This window comes from Neophocaena asiaeorientalis, unplaced genomic scaffold (assembly GCF_003031525.2).
Source record: "Neophocaena asiaeorientalis asiaeorientalis breed wild unplaced genomic scaffold, Neophocaena_asiaeorientalis_V1.1 scaffold238, whole genome shotgun sequence".
Classification (NCBI taxonomy): Eukaryota; Metazoa; Chordata; class Mammalia; order Artiodactyla; family Phocoenidae; genus Neophocaena; species Neophocaena asiaeorientalis.
Window position 1 is genome coordinate 250,215 of NW_020174555.1, and position 21,187 is coordinate 271,401.

The 21,187-nt window shown below is 38.0% G+C and overlaps 1 protein-coding gene across 1 annotated transcript in view; it reads left to right on the forward strand.

The window, feature by feature from the left end:
• RNF175 (ring finger protein 175) overlaps positions 1-21,187 on the forward strand; it is a 71,073-nt gene that overhangs the window by 18,931 nt on the left and 30,955 nt on the right. Inside the window, 2 exon segments of the mRNA XM_024757463.1 lie at positions 11,693-11,739; positions 16,231-16,338. Of these exon segments, the coding sequence (XP_024613231.1) occupies positions 11,693-11,739; positions 16,231-16,338 (155 nt within the window).

Genomic DNA, 21,187 nt, shown 5'->3' on the forward strand with positions numbered 1-21,187 from the left:
TTTCTCTTCTTCTTTTAGGACCCCGATAATTCAAATGTTGGTGCATTTAATGTTGTCCCAGAGGCATATGAGACTGTCCTCAATTCTTTTCATTCTTTTTTCTTTATTCTGCTCTGCAGTAGTTATTTCCACTATTTTATCTTCCAGGTCACTTATCCGTTCTTCTGGCTCAGTTATTCTGCTATTGATTCATTCTAGAGAATTTTTAATTTCATTTATTGTGTTGTTCATCATTGTTTGTTTGCTCTTTAGTTCTTCTAAGTCCTTGTTAAACGTTTCTTGTATTTTCTCCATTCTATTTTCAATATTTTGGATATCTTTACTATGATTACTCTGAATTCTTTTTCAGGTAGACTGCCTATTTCCTCTTTGTTAGGTCTGGTGGGTTTTTACTATGCTCCTTCATTTGCTGCATATTTCTCTGTCTTCTCATTTTGCTTAACTTACTGTGTTTGGGGTCTCCTTTTCACAGGTTGCAAGTTCATCGTTCCCATTGTTTTTGGTGTCTGCCCTCAGTGGCTAAGGTTGGTTCAGTGGGTTGTGTAGGCTTCCTGGTGGAGAGGACTAGTGCCTGTGTTCTGGTGGATGAGGCTGGATCTTGTCTTTCTGGTGGGCAGGACCACGTCTGGTTGTTAGTTTTGTGGTGCCTGTGAACTTATGATTTTAGTCAGCCTCTTTGCTAATGGGTGTGGTTGTGTTCCTGTCTTGCTAGTTTTGTAGCATAGGGTGTCCAGCACTGTAGTTTGGTGGTTGTTGAGTGGAGCTGTGTCGTAACATTGAGATGGTGATCTCTGGGAGAGCTTTCACTGTTTGATATTACGTGGAACCAGGAGGTATCTGGTGGTCCAATGTCCTGAACTCAGCTCTCCTACCTCAGAGGCACAGACCTGACACCCAGCCAGAACATGGCTTAGATGAAAAGGGAGAAAATATGAAAGAAAGAAAGAATAAAATAAAATAAAAACAAATAAAGTTATTAAAATAAAAAAAATATTAAATTTTTTTTTTTTGCATTATACGGGCCTCTCACTGTTGTGGCCTCTCCCATTGTGGAGTGCAGGCTCCGGACGTGCAGGCTCAGTGGCCATGGCTCACGGGCCTAGCTGCTCCACAGCACGTGGGATCTTCCCGGACCGGGGCACGAACCCGTGTCCCCTGCTTCGGCAGGTGGACTCTCAACCACTGTGCCACCAGGGAAGTCCTAGAGAATTTTTAATTTCATTTATTGTGTTGTTCATCACTGCTTGTTTGTTCTTTAGTTCTTCTAGGTCCTTGTTAAATGTTTCTTGTATTTTCTGTATTCTATTTCAAAGATTTTGGATCATCTTTACTATCATTATTCTGAATTCTTTCTCAGGTAGACTGCTTATTTCCTCTTCATTTGTTTGGTCTGGTGGGTTTTTACTTTGCTCCTTCGTCTGCTGTGTGTTTCTCTGTCTTCTCATTTTGCTTAACTTACTGTGTTTGGGGTCTCTTTTTTGCAGGCTGCAGGTTTGTAGTTCCCATTGTTTTTGGTGTCTGCCTCCAGTGGCTAAGGTTGGTTCAGTGGGTTGTGTAGGCTTCCTGGTGGAGGGGACTAGTGCCTGTGTTCTGGTGGATGAGGCTGGATCTTGTCTTTCTGGTGGACAGGACCACGTCTAGTGATGTGTTTTGGGGTGTCTGTGAACTTATTATGATTTTAGGCAGCCTCTCTGCTAATGGGTGTGGTTGTGTTCCTGTCTTGCTAGTTGTTTGACATGAGGTGTCCAGCACTGGAACTTGCTGGGCATTAAGTGGAGCTGGGTCTTAACTTTGAGATGGATATCTCTGGGGAGGGCTGTCACCGACTGGTATTAGGTGGGACCAGGAGGTCTCTGGTTGTCCAATGTCCTGGACTTGGTCATCCCACCTCAAAGGCTCAGGCCTGACACCTGGCTGGAGCAGCAAGACCCTGTCAGCCACACGGCCAGGTACGTGGGGAGTTTCTTGCTTTTTGGGAAGTCTGACATCTTCTGCCAGCATTCAGTAGGTGTTCTGTAGGAGCTGTTCCACATGTAGATGTATTTTTGATGTATTTCTGGGGAGGAAGGTGATCTCCACATCTTACTCCTCTGCCATCTTGAAGGTCCTCTCACTGGCTCTTTTCTGTAAGGGGCCATATAGTGAAGTTTATTTCCGTGATTTGATATTGTAACTTCCACCAGTATATTAGTAGTATATTATTATATATAATGTAATTATAATTACTATAATAATAGTTACTCCATAGTAATAATAATAATTATATCACTATAATAATATACTTACATATGAAATACTATATATAAATTTATATATAACTATTACATCTTATTATAGTTGTAATAAGTGCTTTTTGTACATTATCTATGTTACCCTGGGAGATAATAATTTTTTTCTTCCCTTTGTGAAATATAGTTCAGAGAGATTAAATAACTTGATCAAGGTCATATCACTGATTAGTTGCAGAGAAGAGACAAGAATCCAACCTCACTAGTTATTTTCTCTCATATCAAGGATCATCTCCTTCAATATCTCTGAATCACGGTTTCCTAATCTGCAAAATGCAAACACTGCAGATAAGAGCCCATCTCCCAGACTTGTGATTCAGAATATTTCCCTGTGAGAATTTCTAGATACACAGTGAGTGTTCAGTACCATTAGTTGACTCTGAATACATTCAAGGGATATGACTTGTATATAACATTTGTGCAAATTTAATTATACACTGTAAAAGCAGTTTACTAATAAAAGAGTCCTTTTCTGAATGCATTTGTAAAGCTAAAATGAATACACCCCCCATTAATTTACATTCTCTGTTAGGAGATTTTGATGTATTGTTTTTTCAAACATCACACCTGTTTACCCTGCCTTAGCACACCCTCCTACTCTGCCATCTGCTTTGTCTGGGAGTATTCCCCGGGCTGGTTCTGTGAGATGTATTACCAGGAACCAGGAGCAGGCTGTGAAGCCAAGAACACTGACTTAGGAGTTAGACAACTCTAGCTACTCATCTTACCACAGTGAGCCTCAGTTTCCTGATCTTTAAAATGATGGAATTTTTAAAAATAGGAAGGCCTTCTAGTTTCAGCTCTAATATGTAAGAAGCTTGAAAGTCATCACTCCCATATAACAAGAAAAAAAAAAAGCTGAACAAACTGAATGTCAGTGACTTTTCCTGGACCTATCAGAGAATTGAAGTCACAGGGAAAGCCATCACCCACAAAACTGGAAAGACAGGTGAATACAGGAACTCAAAACTAAGATCTGCTTATTGGGAGCAGAAGCTACAAGAGCCATAAACTGGAGGAAACACTTAATGGGTAACTTGGAAGAATTGCTGGGAGTAGAGTTTAGGCCAGTGTGAGAGTGAGAAACTCCTGGGGCCACAGTCTTAAGGACCGCCCATATTTTTGTAGGTTTTACCTCCAAGGATCCCACCAAGTCTTCTCATGGTAAAAAGCCAAGAAAAACTTTTGTGCTTCTGACAGGGTTAGGGGAAAAGTTAATTATTTTGAACTAGAGTTCCAGAGTATTCACCATGACAAAGACCTGCACCGCAAGGGAAAAGATTTTATGGGAGCCTTAGCCAATGTGGAGAAAGGGATATTACCCAACTCCAGGCCCCTCTAGCCTTCCTGTCTCACCTCAGGGGAAAACAAAAAGTTCAGAAACACTGTGAAGGTCGTAGTATGGGGACTACTAAAAGACCAAGCCTTAATCACAGAATAATAGAACACTTCCACTGCCCATCACCTGACCCCCACATCATCAGGCATCCAGAAAACAGTGGATTACAGCTGAAAGAGCTGCAAGCTACACAAGAATGCATTTCTAGGGAAACCAGTGACAAAAAGGGAGACACAAACACGTATGCTAATGGAAATTGAAGCCTCTAACACATGGCAAACATCAAACACAGCCCAACTCCTAGCCAAATTAACACAAAATCTCACACTAAATGTTCTTACTACCCAAATAAGAACCTCAATAAGAACTTCTCACCCAAAAATTACAAGTCATGCTAAGGGGAGAAGAGTTCAAAACTAGTTGAAAAGCTAGTTCTTTGAGAAGATCAATAAATTTAATAAACCTCTAGCCAGATAACAAAGAAAAATAAGAGAGAGAACACAAATTACTAATATAAGAAAAGAATAAAGGGTCATTATTACTGATCTCATGGACATAAAAAGCAAATAAATGAATATTATGAACAACTGTATTCCTACAAGTTTAGATGAAATAGACTAATTCCTTGAAAGACTCAAACTATACCAGAACTCACATAAGGAGAAACAGTCTGAATAAGCCTTGTATCTATCTTTAAAAATTGAATCAATAATTAATAACCTTCCAAAACATAAAGCACCAGGTCAGATGGTTTCACTGGTGAATTCTACCACACATTTAAGGAAGAAATGATACAAATTCTCTACAATCTCTCTAGAAAGTCGAAGCAGAGGAAATATTTCAGAACGCATTCTTTGAAGCCAGCATTATCCTAATACCTCAACCAGATGAAGACATTATAAGAAAGAGAAACTCTAGACCAGTATCTCTCACCAAAATAATTGTAAAATTCCTAAACAAAATAGAAGCAAATTGAATTAAACCATGCATTTAAAAGAATTATACATTATGACCAAGTGGAATTTGTTCCAGGTAGGTAAGATTGGTTCAACAATTAAAAATCAGTTTATGCAACCAACCACATCAAGAGGGTAAAGAAGAAAACTTACATGATTATATTAATGGATGTAGAAAAAGCATTTGACAAGGTCCAACACCCACTCATATAAAAACTCAGCAAACTAGAAATAGAGGGGAACTCTTCAACTTGATAAGAATATCTACAAAAAACCTACCCTAACATTATACTTAATGGTGAGAAACTGGATGCTTTCCCCTTAAGATAAGGAGGAAGACAAAAATGTCTCCTCTTATCACCCCAATTTGTCATTGTGCTGGAAGTCCTGGCTAGTACAATAAGACAAAAAAGGAAATAAAAGGTATACAGATTGGGAAGGAAGAAATAAAACCATCTTTGTTTGCAGATGACATGTTTGTCTCTATGGAAAACTCCAAAAATATCAACAAAAAACTCCTGGAAATAATAAATGATTATAGCAAGGTTGCAGGAAACGAGGTCAATATACAAAAGTCAATTACTTTCTTATATACTAGCAATGAATAATTGGAATTTGAAATTAAAACACAATACCATTTGCAATACTTAGGAAGGAAATACTTAGGTACAAATCTAGCAAAATATGTACAAGAGCTATATGCAAAAACAGAAGATCTCAAATAAATGGAAAGATAATCAATGTTCATGGATTGGAAAGTTCAATATTGTCAAGATGTTGATTCTTTCCAACTTGATCTAAAGGTTCTACAATCCCAATCAAAATCTCAGCAATCTATTTTGTGAACATTGACAAACTGATTCTACAATTTATAAGAAAAGGCAAATGACCTAGAATAGACAGCACAACAATGAAGAACAATGTTGGAGGATTGATGCTCCCTAACTTCAAGATTTACTATAAAGCTGTAGTAATGACTACAGTGTGGTATTGGTGAAAGAACAGACACATATATCAATGGAACTGAATACAGAACCCATAAATAGACCCCCACAAATATAGTCAACTGATCCATGACAAAGGAGCAAAAAGGCAATTCAATGGAGCAAGGATATCTTTCAACAAATGGTACTGAAACAACTGGCTATCCATATGCAAAAAAATTAATAATAATCTAGACATAGAACTTATGTATTTCACAAAAATGAACTCAAAATGGATCATGGACCTAAATGTAAAATGCAAAACTATAAAACTTCTGGAAGATAACATAGGAAAAATATCTAGATGAATTTGCATTTGGTGATGAGTTTTTAGATACAACACTTAAAGCATGATCCAGGAAAGAAAATATTGGTAAGTTGGATTTTATTTGAAGTAAAAAGTGCTCTGTGAAAGACACTGTTAAGGGAATGAAAAGACAAGCTACAAACCGGGAGAAAGTAACTATAAAATACATACTTAATAAAGCACTTCTATCCAAAGTATACTTAAAGCTCAATCATAAGAAATCAACTCAGTTAAATGTCAAAATATCTAAGACAGCTCATCAAGGAAGATATACAGATGGCAAATAAGCATATGAAAAGAAGCTCACCATCATTTGTCATTAGGGAATGGCAAGTTAAAACAATTATGAGTTACCAATACATGCTTATTAGAATGGTTAAAATAAAAAATCTAACAATACCAAACGCTGATGAGGATGTGGAGCAGCAGGAACTCTTGCTGTGTGGGAATGCAAAATGGTAAAGCCAGTTTGGAAGGCAGCTGGGCAGTCTCCCACAAAGCTAAACATAGCCTTATGATTCAGCGATCACTACTAGGTATTTACCCAATTGAATTGAAACATACATTCACAAAAAAACCTGCATGAAAATATTTAAAGCACCTTTATTCATAATCACCCCAAACTGGAAGCAACCAAGATGTCCTTTAAAATATGAATGAATAAGCAAACTGTGGTACCTCCATACAATGAAGCATTAGTCAGCAGTAAAAAGATATGGGCTATCAAGCCACAAAAAGACATGAAGGGACAAGCCAATATGAAAAGGCCATATACTGTATGATTCCAATTATATGACATTCTGGAAAATGCAAAAACAAAGACAATAAAATAATCAGTGGTTGCCAGTGGCTCAGGGAAGGAAAAGGATAAGGAAGTGAAATGGGAATTTAAGGCAGTAAAACTGATCTGTATGATACTGTAATTTTGCTTACAAGATATTATGCATTTGTCAAATCCCATTGAACTATACAGCACAAAAAGCAGACCTTAAGGTATGCAAATTTTAAAAAAATCATTTAGGAAGTTTAGGGAATCCCAGGGAGAAATGCAGACCGTGAAGAGAAAATCTAAGTGCATTACAAGTGTGTGAAACAACCTCATTGAAGGGAATTAGAGGGAAAGGTGCTGCTCTGAGTACCTTTGGAAATGAGAGGAGTCTGTAAGATGAAGTCAATAGGAGCTTCATGTGATCACTAGTGGGTAAGGTTGTTTCCCATGCGGTACAGGTTAACAATTCTGATACTCCTATATTTGTGTACTGGGATGGAACAATTCAGTCAATCAATGATAAATGGTGCGAGTGGGAGTTTACAGATAAAAAAGGGAGGAATTTAGAAAAAAAAGTAGGAAGTACACACACAATAATGTGTGTGAACAGCTTTGTACATTGGAGGTATTATTTATACATAATATTTATGCCCTGAAGGTATTATTTATTATGCATAAAGTATTATTACTTTCACATTATTTCATGCATAATTTGGACCAGGTACTTCAGAGGCGAGAGACCAATCCAAAAGCTCAGAATTTTTTCAGATACAGCTTTTAACAAATTTGTCTGTCTTCTGAAGTGCTCATTTAATTTGTCTAGACTGATTCTGTTGTATGTTCTATAGGAGCTGTGTACATCAGAGAAGCTTATCATAAATACATAAAGCAAAGGAAACAGGTTATTAAGAAAATAAAGTTGAAAAATATAACATAAACTGCTCCTAGATGATGCCAAAAAGTGTGCGTAGAAAGTAGAAAATTTTTCATATTTTGTTTGAGATACTACTAAATACCTGAATGTTTGCAAATACACGATCACATTTTTAGCACAGCATAGACTGAACATCTGGATATTTGAATTTTTCTCTTTCCAGCTGCTAGTGTTGATACAGTATACACATAGGCAAAGCCTCAAAGTTAAATTATTCCCAAATGCTTTTAACAGCATTTAATTAAAAATAAAATTTCATTCAACAACACCCTCGCCACCTTCTTTTATGTATCCTGTTTTTCGTATCTGCAGGAAGTGGAGGAGGGTGCACCAAAAAAGAATCTTTCTACTGCTCTTCAAATCAATAGAAGGCTTGATGAGTAAATACACAGAATTTCACCTTCAGATACACTGTTAACTTGCCTCAATACACAGGCAAATAATTTGCCACAGATTGAAAATTTGCTTTATTTAAATCAAACTTCCTGCCTATTAATAGCTGTCAAACACTAAAACATATTACTGTACCAATAAAGTGTTATCTATTCGAATCTTTTTAATACACAAATACATACATAGTTGCATACATACTTACATGTATACATATATGCCACTGCAGAATCTCCTTTAAGAATTTAAGTAGCAAAATCAACAGTCAATTGATTTGAAGATAGAAATATGGAGCAAGTGAATTTCTAAGAGCCCTTCATATGCCAGGATTCCGTACTTTTACTTGTTCGATTTGTCCACACTCTCCTTCATTGACTTTGAACTGATAGCAGCAATATTTCCTGGAGCCAGGAAATTATAATTTTCTGCTTACCTCTGAGCACCCCTCTGCTCTCCCTCCAGCCCCACACATACAAATACACACAGACCCACCACAAATGGTTGCAGATAGTTTAAGATTTGTAGCGCAAAGGGAATGGACATAACACAACTTTCTTTCTTTCTCTTTTTCTTTCTTTCTTTCTTTCCTTCATACTGTGTGACTCATTCATCATTCTGTACAATTAGACAAATGAAAAGATTCCTTTGTTTTGACTTGATTAGCAGTTCTTTTCAGATTCATTATGTGCATGGCTGCAAGAAGAAACATGGTACCTTTCAGCAGCATCTTATTCGTCAGGAAATTCCTCCTGCCGTTATGCGTGGGTGGGGAGGACGGGGTGATGTGATCCAGATGCACAGGCTGCCCTTTGCCAGGAATGCAGATGTGTTTTATCTGCACATGCCCAGATGGTGACCCCTCTGGCATTATTAATGTGTCCCAGCTGCCAGGCTTCCTCCTTTGCATGCATGTGCCTCAATTTCACATATTTCATGCGTTTATTTATGAGGCACAACATTCCTACATTTCATATGTGGCAGTTATTATTAAAAATGAGAAGTTCTAACTGCTCTGGAAATTGATAAAGAATCTTTTAAATTGCTCTGAAATGTGGCCCTCATTTCAAAATGAGTTCTTATACAATTATTGAATTCATCATGCAAACTTCTGACCTTTCCCCTTGCATGCTGAGAAAACACGGCACTGGGTATCCACTTTAAAGATAGTTAAGAAATTAAATATTTGCATACACAATACATTATAATGATTTTTTGCTTTCTTTTTATTTCTGATCTCCAAGGCCTATATTTTTTTAAGTAGCATGTGTATAGATTTGAACATTGTTATTTACTGTTAATTAAATCTAGGCATCAAGTAAGAGAAATTTGGAATCTTCTAGAAATAGGTTGTACTTATAGACCTACAGGGAAAGAACTAGTTTTATAAGAATATAGTCCAGTCATCACTTCAAATTGTAAAAGAGTGTAGCTCCACTGATTAGAGGAAATGGATTAGTCTTATAAATTTTGGCTTATAATCTAAAGTATAAAACATAGGAGCATGGTAGTTTCACTAAATTAAACTGAACTGAATCTTAACTTTTTATTTTTAAAAAAAACAGCATTTTATGGGGTAGATATAAAAGTGAATCAAATTCTTAAAACAGAAAGATGAAAAATGCAAATGAGAGATGATCAGATTTTGAAAGATGGAGTTTATGTCCATTTCCTCTTTTAATATCAGAAGTAATAAACTAAGAAAAAAGTCAAAATCTATCATTTATCATAGCTAACAATCTCTATGATCAGCTATGGGAAATGAATGATCTAGATACGGAGGAGATTTTTCAAGGGGCTGCACACTTTCATTATCACTAGTAGAGTCAAATTTGCTGACGCTGAGTGCTAAAGGAACATATCTTGAGTCCTGGTTACCTAGCATGTGGTTTGTGGCCCTCATGAAAACTACTCTACTTCCTTAAGTAAAGCCTGTTTTTCCTGTTTAGCTATATACATCTTTATCTCAATTTCAGAAAGAAAGGTGCAAACTCATTCATTAGCTTTGACGGTACCCACAAAGTAGAATGGAAAATTAAAGCAATGATCTGACTAATTTGGACAGAAGTAAAGAGTATTTACTCTTCCCTGGAAGTACTGCCTGTAATTTAAAGACAAAAAAAGTAAGTTATTGTAAGATATTTTTTCCTTAACTCTCCAAATAGTTACTTCATGATCTGTGTGTATTTTTGTTCAAATGCATATATATAATAACAATTGTAGTGTTCTCTGAAAGAAGATTTAGAGCCACTCTAAGAAGACTTCAGATCCAGGCCATTTATGAGATGAAGAAATAACAAGAATAAAAAGCCTGGAAGATGTCTTCTTATTTCACATGGAAAGAAGAATGGCTGTGGCCTTGGGCCTTTTTGGTTTAAATCTTGAAGTTCTATCAAATAATTTTGGTTATTGACTTTGAGACTATTATAACCAAGTTCTTATTAAAGGACCCAAAAATATACTCACAAACGTTTTTTTCTAAGCCACTTCTTTTTATCACGAAGAGGAAGAAAGTAAACAAACAAATGACATCAGTCTTTTTTATACTCAGGTGACAAACATGTGACATGCGTGCTCTGGCAACTTTTCCCACATCACTGGCAGACATAATTAACTGATCATGATATTCTTTACTGCTAAACTAAGACCCGATCTCATAATCTCCCCAACAGAGTATTGCCAGGTGCCACCACCTATTAAAGTCTACACCTGAGACAAAACCTCTTTGCCAGCCTCCTCGTATATTGGTGCTGAGCATATATAGGTGGTTAGTCTGAATGTGATAAAAAATAAAAGATCAAAGGTTATTGCTATTGTGGTTTTTATAAGGAGGTGAGTAGCTGGCATTAGGCCTGATCTATAGAGTAAGAGTGTCACTATGGTAACCATAACAAGTCATTGACCCGACAGCTCATCAGCACAGTCTATCCTGCTTCCGGCCAAGTGGGATTGAGGCCAGCAAACTTAAAGGACCCTCTGAAGGCTACTTGGACTCAGGTCAGTGGTATAGGCCACAAAGGGGTTACACACAGAGGGACACGAAAGAGTCTGATCCATATCTGGGGCTGCCTGGACAGGGCACCAATAACTGAAGAGAAAAGACAAGAAGAAATATGGTGGGTTGAAGATCCAATCATCAGGGAAAAGGTAACCAAACAGTGGGGATGCGAGAGTAGCCCTGCAGAGCACAGTGAGACAGCAGGCAGGACAGTCCCAGATGCTGCTGCATCGACACCACTCCCTCCTTTGCCACCGCAGTGCATTTGTTTATGTGCTGTCATAGTAACAACAGCCACTCCGCTCCCTGTAGCTCAGTACTGCTTCCAGAGCACTTTCCCAGCTGTGATCTCGTTTGTTCCCCACCTCAGTCAACACAGGGGAAGCAGACATTGTGTCCCCCGATTTTACCACTAAAGTGCAGCTCATTTGTCCAAAATCACATAGCTGTTGCACCCTAAAGCTCCTTTCACCTGAAATATCTGTAGAAGGAGGTGACAGAAGATGCATATTTTGGATTATTTCCCATCCTAACGTTCAAATAACTGTGCCTTCCATAGCTGCACATGTACAGAGCAGCTTGCAGGTTGGTGGTGAGCCAGGTGCATGTTCCAGACAGGATGGTGAAGGTGGCTTCCCCCTGCCCCAGAGTAGCTTCTGAATCGTGTAATAGTAGATGTGCCATCAGGCCCTCGGTCACTGAAGGAGCCTTTCTGTTTATCTCTCTGACAGCTGGTGACCCTGTTGCAGATGTGGGTTGTCCCTTAGTTTTTCACAATAAAACTTCACTGGTGGTGGAGACAGGAGAAGATGGTGGAAGAGTAGGACGTGGAGATAAACTTCTTCCCCACAGATACATCAGAAATACATCTACACGTGGAACTGCTCCTATAGAACACCCACTGAACACTGGCAGAAGACCTCAGACCTCCCAAAAGCCATGTGGAGGACAGTCTCTTGGTGCTCCAGCCAAGAGTCAGGGCTGTGCCTCTGAGGTGGGAGAGCCAACTTCAGGACACTGGTCCTCAAGAGACCTCCCAGCTCCACATAATATCAAATGGCAAAAATCTCCAAGAGATCTCTATCTCAACACCAACACCCAGCTTCACTCAACGACCAGCAAGCTACAGAGCTGGACACCCTATGCCAAACAACTAGCAAGACAGGAACAGAGCCCCATCCATTAGCAGAGAGGATGCCTAAAATCATAAAAAGGCCACAGACACCCCAAAACACACCACCAGATGTGGACCTGCCCACCAGAAAGACAAGATCTAGCCTCATCCACCAGAACATAGGCACTAGGCCCCTCCACCAGGAAACCTACACAACCCACTGAACCAACCTTAGCCACTGGGGACAGACACCAAAAACAACGGGAACTACGAACCTGCAGCCTGCAAAAAGGAGACCCCAAATACAGTAAGATAAGCAAAATGAAAAGACAGAAAAACACAGAGCAGATGAAGGAGCAAGATAAAAACCCAACAGACCTAACAAATGAAGAAGAAATAGGCAGTCTACCTGAAGAAGAATTCAGAATAGTGATAGTAAAGATGATCCAAAATCTTGGAAATAGAAAAGAGAAAATTCAAGAAACACTTAACAAGGACCTAGAAGAACTAAAGAGGAAACAAGCAATGATGAATAACACAATGAATGAAATTAAAAATACTCTAGAAGGGATCAATAGCAGTATAACTGAGGCAGAAGGACGTATAAGTCACCTGGAAGATAAAATAGTAGAAATAACTACTGCAGAGCAGAAAAAAGAAAAAAGAATGAAAAGAACTGAAGACAGTCTCAGACACCTCTGGGACAATATTAAACGCACCAACATTAATTATACGGGTCTCAGAAGAAGAAGAGAAAAAGAAAGGGACTGAGAAAATATTTGAAGAGATTATAGTTGAAAACGTCTCTAATATGGGAAAGGAAATAGTTAATCAAGTCTAGGAAGCACATAAAGTCTCATACAGGATAAATCCAAGGAGAAACATGCCAAGATACATATTAATCAAGCTATCAAATATTAAATACAAAGAAAACATATTAAAAGTAGCAAGGGAAAAACAACAAATAACACACAAAGGAAGCCCCATAAGGTTAACAGCTGATCTTTCAGCAGAAACTCTGCAAGCTAGAAGGGAATGGCAGGACATATTTAAAGTGATGAAGGAGAAAAACCTACAACAAAGATCACTCTAACCAGCAAGGATCTCATTCAGATTTGATGGAGAAATTAAAACCTTTACAGACAAGCAAAATCTGAGAGAGTTCAGCACCACCAAACCAGCTTTACAACAAATGCTAAAGGAACTTCTCTAGGCAGGAAACACAAGAGAAGGAAAAGACCCACAATAACAAACCCAAAACAATTAAGAAAATGGGAATAGGAACATACATATCGATAATTACCTTAAATGTAAATGGATTAAATGCTCCCACCAAAAGACACAGACTGGCTGAATGGATACAAAAACAAGACCCTTATATATGCTGTCTACAAGAGGCCCACTTCAGACCCAGGGACAAATGCAGACTGAAAGTGTGGGGATGGAAAAAGATATTCCATGCAAATGGAAACCAGAAGAAAGCTGTAGTAGCAATTCTCATTGCAGACAAAATAGACTTTAAAACAAAGACTATTACAAGAGACAAAGAAGGACACTACATAATGATCAAGGGATCAATCCAAGAAGAAGATATAACAATTATAAATATTTATGCACCCAACATAGGAGCACCTCAATACATAAGGCAAATACTAACAGCCATAAAAGGGGAAATCGACAGTAACACAATCATAGTAGGGGACTTTAACACCCCACTTTCACCAATGGACAGATCATCCAAAATGAAAATAAATAAGGAAACACAAGCTTTAAATGACACATTAAACAAGATGGACTTAATTGATATTTATAGGACATTCCATCCAAAAACAACAGAATACACATTATTCTCAAGTGCTCATGGAACATTCACCAGGATAGATCATATCTTGGGCCACAAATCTGGCCTTGGTAAATTTAAGAAAATTGAAATCTTATCAAGCATCTTATCTGACCACAATGCTATCAACTACAGGAAAAAAATCTGTAAAAAATACAAACACATGGAGGCTAAACCATACACTACTTAATAACGAAGTGATCACTGAAGAAATCAAAGAGGAAATCAAAAAATGCCTAGAAATAAATGACAATGGAGACATGAAGACCCAAAACCTATTGAATGCAGCAAAAGCAGCTCTAAGAGGGAAGTTTATAGCAATACAATCCTACCTTAAGAAACAGGAAACATCTCAAATAAACAATGTGACCTTGCACCTAAAGCAATTAGAGAAAGAAGAACAAAAAAACCCCAAAGTTAGCAGAAGGGAAGAAATCATAAAGATCAGATCAGAAATAAATGAAAACGAAATGAAGGAAGTGATAGCAAAGATCAATAAAAGTAAAAGCTGGTTCTTTGAGAAGATAAATAAAATTGATAAACCATTAGTCAGACTCATCACGAAAAAAAAGGGAGAAGACTCAAATCAATAGAATTAGAAATGAAAAAGGAGAAGTAACAACTGACACTGCAGAAATACAAAGGATCATGAGATATTACTACAAGCAACTCTATGTCAATAAAATGGACAGCCTGGAAGAAATGGACAAATTCTTAGAAATGTACAACATGCCAAGACTGAACCAGGAAGAAATAGAAACTATGAACACACAAATCACAAGCACTGAAATTGAAACTCAGATTAAAAATCTTCCAACAAGTAAAAGCCCAGGACCAGATGCTTCACAGGCGAATTCTATAAACATTTAGAGAAGAGCTAACACCTATCTTTCTCAAACTCTTCCAAAATATAGCAGAGGGAGGAACACTCCCAAACTCATTCTATGTGGCTACCATCACTCTGATACCAAAACCAGACAAAGATATCTCAAAGAAAGAAAACTACAGGCTAATATCACTGATGAACGTAGATGCAAAAATCCTCAACAAAATACTAGCAAACAGAACCCAACAGCACATTAAAAGGATCATACACCATGATCAAGTGGGGTTTATTCCAGGAATGCAAGGATTCTTCAATATACGCAAATCAATCAGTGTGACACACCATATTAACAAATTGAAGGAGGAAAAACATATGATCATCTCAACAGATGCAGAGAAAGCTTTCAACAAATTCAACACCCAATTATGATAAAAACCATCCAGAAAGTAGGCATAGAGGGAACTTTCCTCAACATAATAAAGGCCATATATGACAAACCCACAGCCAACATCATTCTCAATGGTGAAAAACTGAAACCATTATCAGACTATACTACAAAACTACAATAATCAAGACAGTAGGGTACTGGCATAAAAACAGATATATAGATCAATTGAACAGTATAGAAAGCCCAGAGATAAGCCCACGCACATATGGTCACCTTATCTTTGATAAAGGAGGCAAGAATATACAGTGGAGAAAAGACATCCTCTTCAATAAGTGGTGCTGGGAAAGCTGGACAGGTACATGTAAAAATATGAAATTAGAACACTCCTTAACACCATACACAAAAATAAACTCAAAATGGATTAAAGACCTAAATGTAAGGCCAAGGCATATCCCCTGAGGAAACCATAATTCAAAAAGAGTCATGTCCCAAAATGTTCATTGCAGCTCTATTTGAAATAGCCATGACATGGGAGCGACCTAAGTGTCCATCAACAGATGAATGGATAAAGAAGATGTGGCACATATATACAATGGAATATTACTCAGCCATTAAAAGAAACGCAATTGAGTTATTTGTAGTGAGGTGGATGGACCTAGAGTCTGTCATACAGAGTGAAGTCAGAAAGTGAAAAACAAATACCATATGCTAACACATATATATGGAATCCAAGAAAAAAAAAGGTCATGAAGAACCTAGGGGTAAGGCGGGAATAAAGTCTCAGACCTACTAGAGAATGGACTTGAGGATATGGGGAGGGGGAAGGGTAAGCTGTGACAAAGTGAGAGAGTGGCATGGACATATATACACTACCAAACGTAAAATAGATAGCCAGTGGGAAGTAGCCGCATAGCACAGGGAGATCAGCTAGGTGGTTTGTGACCACCCAGAGGGGTGGGTTAGGGAGGGTGGGAGGGAGGGAGATGCAAGAGGGAAGAGATATGGGAACATATGTATATGTATAACTGATTCACTTTGTTATAAAGCAGAAACTAACACACCGTTGTAAAGCAATTATACTCCAATAAAGATGTTAAAATAAAAACTTTACTGGTGGTGATTTCTGTCTATGTGGGGAATGTTCTCAGTTATTACCAGCTACATCCTCTTCAGCACTACCCGAAAACCCCTCTCAGGGAGAACACCACAGTATGTATTCCATTCGTTCTTTCCCCACCACACCCTTAATTTTAACCATTAGAAAGTATATTTAATATCCATTTTCATGATGGGGAGGAGGGTATTACACCTCTTTGACCCTTTGTAGCAAAACTGGAGATTTGCTCTACTGCTGTGCATTCACATTCCTATTTAATGGTGATTCCAACATGTCTGTGAAATTTATTATTTTAGACATCAGCTAGTGAAGGCCTGGAGAAAGAGAAGTGAAACTATTGTTTAAATTTTTTAGAGCACTATTTGCATGTTGGCTTTTTCCTCAGCATTTTGTTGGATCCCATGCTAAGTCACATCACATACATTTTATCATAAAGCAAGAGTTGGAAGTTTGTACTTCTAACAACTACGTATGTATTTTATGTCTGATAAATCATGAGTAATGGACAAGCTATTACTCTCATAACAAGTGAAGTTTAATATTCCAGTGCTCACTTTAATTCCCATTGCCAACCTCTTGAAATGTATATAATTCCATCAGATCATTCACAAATCTTTCCAAAGGGCTTATAACCTCATAATGTGCCCACAAGTTTGTCCTTGCTCTCTGTGTTCTTGTTCTGAACAAAATCTGAATCCAATCCAGATAAAACTGATGAGATGAAGAGAAAATGTGTAGTGTTCGATGATAATAAGGCAATGTCAAATTTTGATCTGTGTAGGAGAATAAATCATAAGCTTCTATGAAATATTTTTATGATGTTTTAGACATTCAGGTATTCTTTTTTAATCCTCTAGAAAAGTGGGAGAGATAAATATCAATTTTTTCTTCTACTTTGGAGAAGGAAAATATATTCAGTGAGAGAAACCAGATAAATAAATGTAAAGATAAAGACTGAAATTCAAATAAATGAATTCTGGTTTATGAGTATCTTAATTTAATCCCATTTGGGGAAGAGCTTTAGGGTGGTATTAAGAGACCTTCTAAATTGGCCAGTTTGGAGTTTTACACAGCCTTTGTAGGGCGTGGTTTATCCATCAGTAAATGGACATATGGTATCCTTCCTCCTTCTTACAAAATATAAGTTGTTTAAAACTTGTGAAAGCGGTCTAAGTTTTGGATGAATTGAAATTTACTTGTTTTCATCCCCTGAACATAATCCATAGTCTATTTCAATGAGAATGGTTCACTTTTCTACTGTATAATGAATTACCTGAGCTAAATGCTGTATTTCTGTGCACATGAAGAGGAACTCCAATACCAAAAGTACCCAAATGCGGCCTCATGGCACTTCACAGCTCCTATATCTCAGATGGCCAGGGCCCATGCTGTCTGCTGCTCATGTTCACCGTGCTCCCACCCCAGCTTCTTCAGGCTGCTCAGCTCCGAGCCCTGACACAGTCTGAGAGCCAAGATGCTCCACTGACATCTTAAGAGACAACAATGGGAGAGGCTCATTAAGGTCCCATTTCTTCCTGGATAAAGAAGCTCCAGTTCATGAGAGGTAGTACACCCTAAGGATCTTTATGGATCGTTGCTTATTCATCATATTATAGGTAAGTCCCATATTAGCTATGTTCCATTTGGAAGTGGAAGATTTCATGACAAACAAGGAAAGCTGGTTGTAACAAATTGGCACGGTGCAGAAGGCAAACCCAAGAAGAGTCTCCAGTACCAACGCCATTTAAAAACCGGCTGTTCCACTCCCAGAGTATACCAGGGCTCCTCTGTGGAAAAGAGAACTGAGAAAGGGAAGTGGGTTTCCTCTCTACTAGAGTTGAGTTGTCTGTCAAGCAATATTCAGGCTCAAAAACAGGCCACGGGCCAGCCACAAAGAGCTAGGCTCGATCACATCAACTCCAACTTAAGGCCAAGCTTCCCTTTGTGGAGGCTGCTCTGACACCAACACAATTTCTGATCTAGCATATCTGTGTCCAGTGTAATCTGAGTAGCAAGGGAGTTCTGGGCTTTACAAACTCATACCGCCAATAAGCAGGAAGATTTGAGTGGGGAGAGGGAGAGGTACATTTGGAAAACATAACACAACTATAACAACAATATGACATATTGAGTTACTAAATTTTCTCACATAATCTTCGGGACTGCTTTAGGATCTGGTGCTACCCTCCTCACTTCATAAATGAGGCAATCACAGTTCAGAAATGCTAAATAGGGTGGCCAAGGTCTCACAGGTAGTAAGCCAGGGAGCCCAGAATCAAGCCACGGACTACTGGAATGCAAAGCCTCTGCCCCAAGAACATGCTGTGGCTTAATTATATCAACCAGCTGCTTTGCACAGAGAAAGCCTACAGTTTAAACAGTTATTAATCAGACACACCTCTAATGCTGGTACAACCTTGAGATGGGCAGAAAGTACATGTGGAGTTCAGGGAAGCCCACTCTTGTGCTGCCAGTGTTGTGAGGGTTGGAGGGTATCCTCTCAGAGCTACCACTTTTCCCACTTTTCCCATCATCACCCTTTTTGGCAACATTAACTTCTGCCTTTATCTCGATGCACTGATCAATGCTCCACAGTGCTCAACACTGGCAAGTCATAAGGACTGATGGCCCAAGGAGTCACTGTGGCAAAAAGACCACAAAAGCCCTTTCTGGCTCCCTTTGGAGATGACACAGCCTCATAGTGATTTAAGACACCTTGTGCAGCCCACGTGAGTTTCCTGCTCCAAGTAACTCTCCATTGTTGACCCCTCTGATGAGGCAGGATTACACCTATAGGAGAAGGTGTTGTCTAGATAACTCTTGTATGTCACTTGCTTGAAGTGGAGAAAGCATTTCATCATAGAAATAATTTAAATGACAAATCATTTATCAGGCAAGCCCACAAACCCCCATTTAAATCATATTTCATAAGGTCCCTTCTAACCAGAACTCAGTGAAGCACAGTATCTTTTAAAATAGCAATGACCCCAGCCCACACCCACTCCAGCCATCCTGCCTAGGCAGCCCAGCCCCAGCATGTCCTAGGAAATCCCCAGCCCATGCCCACTCCAGCCCTAGCCAGCCTGCCAAAGCTGTCCAGCACACACAGTCCACACAGGGGTGTTGCTGCACAAGGCCACCTCCTTCAAGACTGGGAAGTAACTATTACACCTAATTCGTAGAAACAAATACAAAAGGCCAAACAAATGAGGAGACAAAGGAATTTGAAAGAACAGAACAAGATAAAATTCCAGAAAAAAAAAAAAACTAATGAAACAGAGATAAGTAATTTACCTGATAAAGAATTCAGTTAATTGTCATAAAGATGCTCACAGATCTTGGGAAAAGAATGGAGGAACACAGTGAGAACTTCAACATATAGTTAGGAAGAGAACCAATCAGAGCTGAAGAATACAAAAACTGAAATGAAAAATACACTAGAGGGAATCAACAGCAGATTAGATGATACAGAAGAATGGATCAGTGACCTGGAAGACAGAATAGTGGAAATCACCCAATCAGAACAACAAAAAGAAAAAAGAATTTTAAAAAATGAGGATATATTAAGGGACCTCTGGGACAGCATCAAGTATACTAACATTCACATTACAGGGGTCCGAGAAGGAGAAGAGAGGGAGAAAGGGACAGAAAATTTCTTTGAAGAAATAATGACTGAACAATTCCCTAATCGAAACAGATATGCAGATCCAGGAAGCACAGAGAATTCTAAACATAATGAACCCAAAGTGATCCACATCAACACACGTCATAATTGAAATGGCAAAAGTTAAAGAATATTTTAAAGGCAGCAAGAAAAAATAAGTGACATACAAGGAAACCCCCAATTTTTCAGCAGAAACTTTACAAGCCAAAAGAGAGGGGCAGGATATATTTAAAGTGCTAAAAGGAAAAAAAATTACAACCAAGAATACTCTTCCCAGAAAGGTTATCATTCAGAATTGAAGGAGAAATAAAGAGGTTCCCAGGTAGGCAAAAACTAAGAGTTCATCACCACTAAACCAGCCTTACAAGAAGTGTTGATGGGTTTTCTTTAAGTGGAAAACAAATAGCCATAACTAGACATAAGAAAATATGTGAAAGAAAAGAAATTCACTGGTAAAGGCAAATAGATAGTGAAGGCAGTGGATCAACCACCAGTAGTATGAAGGTTAAAGGACAAAATTTGTAAAATAAACTATAACTACAATAAGTAGTTAAGGGATACACAAAGTGAAAAGATATAAAATTTGATGCCAAAACCATAAAACATGGGCTGGAGGGAAGTAAAAATGTAGTACTTCTAGAATGTATTCAAATAAGTGACCATCAGCTTAAAACAAACACACACACACACACACACACACACATATATATATATAGTTACATGTATATGAAACTCATGAACCACAAACCAAAAACCCACAATAGAAATACCAAAAAACAAAGTGAAAAGAACTCTAACCTAACACTAAAGAAAATCATCAAACCACAGGGGAAGAGACTAAAAGAAGGAGAAAGGAACAGAGAACTACAAAAATGACCAAAAAACAATTAACAAAATGGCAATAAGTACATACTTATCATAAGAACTTTAAATGTAAATGGACTAAATGCTCCAATCAAAGGACATAGGGTGGCTGAATGGATTTAAAAAAAAACCCAAACCCATTTATATGCTGGCTTCACATCAGATCTAAAAACACACACTGACTTAAACTGAAAAGATGGGAAAAGATATTCCATGCAAATGGAAACTAAAAGAAAGCTAGGGTAGCAATACTCATATCAGACAAAATAGACTTTAAAACAAAGACTAAAACAAAAGACAAAGAAAGGCATTACAAAATTATAAAGGGGTCAGTCCAAGAAAAGGATATAATATCTGTGAATATTTATGCACCCAACATTAGGAGGACTAAATACAATATAACAAATATTAAC